Source organism: Aythya ferina, assembly GCF_964211825.1.
Source record: "Aythya ferina genome assembly, chromosome: 3".
Lineage (NCBI taxonomy): Eukaryota > Metazoa > Chordata > Aves > Anseriformes > Anatidae > Aythya > Aythya ferina.
The window spans coordinates 102744399-102750398 of record NC_140298.1 but is presented as its reverse complement, the minus strand read 5'-3'; the positions used below and the strand labels follow the sequence as shown (position 1 = coordinate 102750398).

Sequence of the window (6000 nt, the reverse complement as noted above, 5' to 3'; positions counted from 1 at the left end):
GTGGTGATCCTCAGGGGTCAGTACTGGGACAAGCACTGTTTAACATCTTTGTCAATGATGTGGACAGTGGGATCGAGCACACCCTCAGCAAGTTTGCCTGTGATACCAAGCTGTGTGATGTGATCAATATGCTAAAGGGAAGGGATGGCATCCAGAGGGACCTGGACAGGCTTGAGAAGTGGGCCTGTGTGAACCTCTTGAAGTTCTACAAGGCCAAGTGCAAGGTGGTTTGGCCCAGAACATCTGGGCCAGAATCCTAAGCACAAATACAGGCTGGACGGAGAACGGATTGAGAGCAGCCCTGATGAGAAGGCCCTGGAGATGCTGGTTGATGAGAAGCTCAATATGAGCAGTCAATGTGCACCTGCAATCCAGAAAGCCAACCATATTCAGGGCTGTGTCAAAAGCAGCGTGGCCAACAGGTCAATGGAGGTAGGTGATTCTACCCCTCATGAGACTCCACCTGGAATCCTGCCTTTAGCTCTGGGGCCCCCAGCACAAGAAGGATGTTGACCTATTAGAATGACTCCAGAGGAGGGCTACAAAGATGATTAAGGGGATACAGCACCTCTCTTACAAAGACAGGCTGAGGGAGTTGGGATTGCTCAGCCTGGAGAACAGAAGGCTCCGGGGAAACCTAAGGTGCTTCTAGCACCTTATAGAGGCTTTCCAGTACCTAAAGGGGGTCTACAGGAAAGCTGGGGAGGGACTCTTTGTCAGGGAGTGTAGTGATAGGACAAGGGGTAATGGCTTTAAACTTAAAGAGGGTATAAAAGAGGGTAGATTTAGATTAGGTATAAGGAAGAAACTCTTTACTCTGAGGGTGGTGAGGTACTGGCACGGGTTGCCCAGAGAAGCTGTGGATGCCCCTTCCCTGGAAGTTTTGAAGGCCAAGCTGGTTGGGGCTTTAACAACCTGGTCTAGTGGCCTAGTCCCTGCCCACGGCAGGGGAGTTGGAATTAGATGACCTTTAAGGTCCCTTCCAACCCAAACCATTTTGTGATTCTATGAAATCCACCCAGGTATAACCTATACTAACTCCCTGCAACAGGAGCTGGACCAAAGAAAGACTTAGCTGTGGGTTAAGTTAGCTCTAGAGATACCCAGATTCATTCTCTTGGCTAATGTGTGCAACTATGTGTCAGAACTTCAGTTATGCCCAGAGGTGAGGTAGGAGGTCTCCCAGGCTGTGCTTGCTCTGTAGGAAGGAGAGGCAGATAAGAATAAACAGTCTTACCATAATAAAAACACTTTTCTTTAGGGGACATCAGTGACAAGTCACTATGAAGAATCACAGGAGACACATTCATTTAAAATATCTATTCAAATTACAAATTAAACTCTTCAATATGATTCAAAGTACAAAACACAACATTAAAAGGCATTCAACAGCTCTTTTATACATCACAGTGTTAGTGGCACAAAATGTACTTACATTTCATTACATCAACAGAACTATTTTTACACTGGTCGAATACATTATTTATACATATGCATGACTCCTTCATGCTTACCCTATGTGTGTTTAAAATACATCCATGATAAAATGATCAAGAACGGTTCAGTTTTGTACCACGTACCTGTACCTAATGTTCCTGGAATTCTTATAAGAGAGATACACAAATCAAAGCAATAATGAAGACCACAGGGCTCTAAACACAAACAGCATGCCTTACTTAGTATAAGTGCATTAGCAATTAAGCACTGATGCAGGCTTTTTTGATGTTCTTAATATTACTGTCATCAACAACCACCATATTCTGCCTGTTTCCTTCAGGACTGCAGATTATATGTGAAATGTCCAAAATAAACCTGCACAAAGCTTTATGCATGCTGCACCTTACAGGGATGAAAACTGCCTGTATTAAATATATTTATCCCTCTACAGTAAAAAGACTAAAGATGAAATGCATAAAACTTCATTTCTATTTTCCTGTCCATAACAATGTTAAATTGAAAGCTCTTCATCTTTTTCTCATTTATGAATATTTTTGTTTTGTCCATAAACAAAAGAGCTTTTCTCTAGTTTTGATTGTGTTTCCTGCATGTCAGGACATCAATTGTAAGTTGAGAGCTATACCATTCAGTACTTATTTGGGATTTTGTCTAATTCGTAAGCCAGAGTATTTGAGGAAAGATCATGCTGCTTGGTATGTGGAGGAAAAGCATCCCAAATTCTTGGCATGCTAAGGTCAGTAGTAGGAGGTTTTAGAATGAAAGCCAATGTGAATAAAATTGAAATATTAACATAAAGCTGCTGTAAGCATTTAAATATAGTCTTTTGTCAGAGAACCTTGAAGGGTCTCAAAACCAATGAATTAGTCCTCACAACCCTCCTGTGAGGTAGGTGAACATTGGTCCATCCATTTAAAGGATGACTACACCGAGAGAAAAAGAGTTAAGTGACTTGCCCAATGTCACGTAGGGAAGACCCAATGCTACTGCCACTGAAGTCAGTGAGGGCTGTGCTGCTGATCCCTCTTCTAACTGACTTCAGCCCAACTAATGGCAAGTCTGGGAGATTAAAAGTTTCTGGAGTCTGGACCCCACACCCAGTCCCATGCTCACTAGACAAGATGCTATTTCACCCCAACGGAACGTGCAAATGATGTACTGTCACAAACTACATTAAAAACAGCATTTAAGACAATGCAAACAAACTAAACAATAGCATATAGCTATAAAAATGCAACAAAAATCATGCAGTAAATCTTATTTTTCAGGTGTAAATCTAAAAAGACAAAGCTGTTGTAACAGTTTCAGCTGAAAAGCAAACAAACATTCACTTCTCCATGTCAGGGGGTTTAAATGTCAGAGTTTATAATAATGTATTTACAATTCAACTTCAGGGTATTAAATGTCACACTGTCAACAAAAGCTGTAACATAAAAACACCCCAAACTCAATGCATCACTGACAGAAGTATGCTACTTTGGAAACAAAACAATAAAAAAAAAAAAATCCCCGAGAACACAGACGGAATGATATTTAGCATACCTGAAAAGTCTAGGTATTTGGTAAATATATGTAGGCATATAGTCTATCCCAACAGACAGGATATGATGAACCAAAAGATAGATCATAAAAATCTCCAGCAATTCAAGTATGTTGAGATCAGAGACAGAGAGATGCTAACAGAAATACAGTTTTCTGATTACACATTATGTTAACTGCAAGCATCAATTGTATACAACTTTAAATGTCCACATTTTTGTCTTTCCCTTTTTAAAATCTGGAAATGCATTATTTCTGACATTGATTATTAACTGGCCACACAATACTGTGGAAATTTTCAGCCTTGCTATATTGCCACAGAGAGGCTGTCTCTAAGAAAGGCACAGTAGAAAACAAACCTCAAACCAGGACACTCCAGGTACTGCTAGCAGCCTGCTGCACCTCAGCTATCATCCCAGTAAAACTGGTCATTAGAGCCACTGCCACATACAGGGAAATTCCTTCCTGCTCCCAATTACAGAACATTAACAACCTAGGAAATCTTATGTCCCTTTGCCCATTTCTTTTTCTGCATTTAAACAGAATTACAGGACCAAGGATGAAAGACTGTAACTCAAGTTTTCCCACCCTGTCATACGAGCTTACTTGCAGGAAGTTGTCCTTCACAAAAAGGCATTTGTTCCATTGCTTTTGCAACGGATGGAAGCTGGGACTCAGGGCAGCCCAGGCTTACACAATACTTTGCAACCAACAACCAAATGCATTACCAAGACTTTCCTACAGATATTTTGGAACAGCTATGCAATTTCTAATAATGAAGACATACTCAAAATACTATGATAACAAAAAGTAGATGTTACAAGTAAAGATTTGAACCACTGCCATAAACAATCTGAACACATCCCAAGGAGTTCAGACTTGCTGGTAACATGCTATCCTTTTGCTTCACAATATAATGGCTGAACTCATTAAAATCGAGCCAAATAAGTGCATTGCAGGTGATCTCCAGCTCCTGCAGCTACGATCTGTGCTTAGATATACTTTGAATTTGGATACCATTAAACTTGGAAGAAAGGGAGAAGAAATTCAAGTGTAGTTTCATAAAAAGACAGTGGCCTGTTTCAGAATTACACCCTACAGTCTTTTTATTTAACAGATGGACAGTGTAAAATAAAAGATAATGAAAAAAAAAAGTAGTAATTTCCTTATGCTTAAGATATGAAAACAAATTCCCAGCCTGTAACAGTAGCCAGAAACAGTTGCATTTAAAGGTCTTAATGCATTTTCAGTGCAAAGTTATCCTGGCTTCAGTGTATTCATCAACCTCAGTACCTTGATAAAGCAAAGAAATAAATGGTGATAAAAATGCAGTCAAACTTCCATCTACATGCCATTCAGAAGGTTTTCCTCCGGTATTACACACAGACATACACATTAATTCAGGTGCTTCATATTTTGTGGAGAGATGTTATTAGTCAAATTTCTGCCAGCTTTAAAATCAGAGCAAAATGATTTCCAACAAAATATTTCTAAAGAGAAACTACAATGATTAACAGTATGTTGACTAGCACACTTTACTACCCTGGAGAAACACAGCACTGAATTCTGCAAAACTATCATATCAAGTCTGATTACTTGTCAAATGAAAACTTGTTTCATCACAGTATTGTTATTAACAGCATACACCATATATTAACTCTGAAAATGGCCTAAGTAGTTTAAATGTTAAGTACAACGTCCACAAATATTCCAGGCATTTTTTATTATTAACTACAACGATGATCTTGATATATTTTATACTTAGAAGGGAAGATTCACTGATAACCCAAGCATCTTCTAAATAGTAAAATTAATCCTGTATTTTTAAATAAGTGCCCTAAAGACATAAGCAAGCTATCCTGAACTTCCAAAATATTTCAATAGCGCAGCTATTTACACATTTGGTTTAAATAGGGTTATATATATATATATAAAAAGATTAAGATACCTGGATTAGAAGTTATGTAGCCCTGTAAGTGTAGCAGAACCATAAACAACAGCAAAAAACAACAATTCAGAGAAACTAGTGGTCCAGCAGTAATCAATACCATCAATGCATTTTTAAAAGAACCTTGATTAGATAGCAGGTTTGTGTCACCACTTAACCTTACAGATTCTTCAAATTGTTTTAAAAATGTACTTTCAATCAAATTCCTAATAAGACTTCAAAAAATTCCTGGAAGGCAACAGGACCAACTTTGTCCCTCTGTCCCTCCTTAAACTTCAAGAAAGGCATAGGATGGCCTATATGCACCTTATTGACTTTGTTATACTTGGAAAAATACGCATTAAAAAACATGGTGTGATGGTATCAACAAAAATGTGAGTAATAAACATGGTAAAGTCATACAAAACTGACTAACTGATTTAAATGACAGGCAACTTAAAATACATACAGGAATAAGACACTGAATTTTGAAGCAAACAAATATGCAGAAAGTTTAGATTGGTGTGCATTTTTAGCTTGTGTTGCTGATGTCATTCAGCACAGTTCCCAGTCCACCAAGAGGGCTAGAGAAACCTTTTGTATTACTTTTAGCAGTATCACTTTTTCATTTCAGCTAGCTATCTGGGTCCATGGTCTCCGTGAAGCACCAAACTTGCCTTCCATTACCCTCCTTGTCTATTATCATTTGATCTACGCAACAGTTCCTGGAACCAAGACTGTGAGTCAACAGAAAGCAGAACGGGGCAAGTAAGGCTACAGCAACGGAAGTGCAAGAGGGAAACATCAACAGCAATAATAAAATCAAAACGTCTGTTGTGATGAGTCCAGTCTTCTCTCAGTCTAGGTAGGTAGAGGGTCATCATCTCCTTTATTACATTTGCACTTGCAGCACAGAACAAATGGTGTAGCAAGTAGAAGGAAAGGGGAGGCCACCAAAAGCAGAAGACCAAATCCTGCAAAAATTCCAACCACCTGAAAGAGAAAGGAATAGAACTGTTAGAGAAGGTCTAGATCCTGCTGAAATCAGCACATCATCAATGTCCTTCAAAAGGATCTCA

The 6000-nt window shown here is 38.9% G+C and overlaps 1 protein-coding gene across 3 annotated transcripts in view; it reads right to left on the bottom strand.

Moving 5' to 3' along the window:
- Positions 1-1305: 1305 nt before the first annotated feature.
- Positions 1306-6000, bottom strand: part of RNF144A (ring finger protein 144A) — a 65571-nt gene continuing 60876 nt past the window's right edge. For all 3 annotated transcript variants that reach the window (XM_084515317.1, XM_084515318.1, XM_084515316.1), the window contains one exon: positions 1306-5914. In XM_084515317.1, coding sequence (XP_084371443.1) covers positions 5783-5914 — 132 coding nt within the window. In that variant the 3' untranslated portion in view covers positions 1306-5782. The remainder of the gene's footprint in view (positions 5915-6000) is intronic.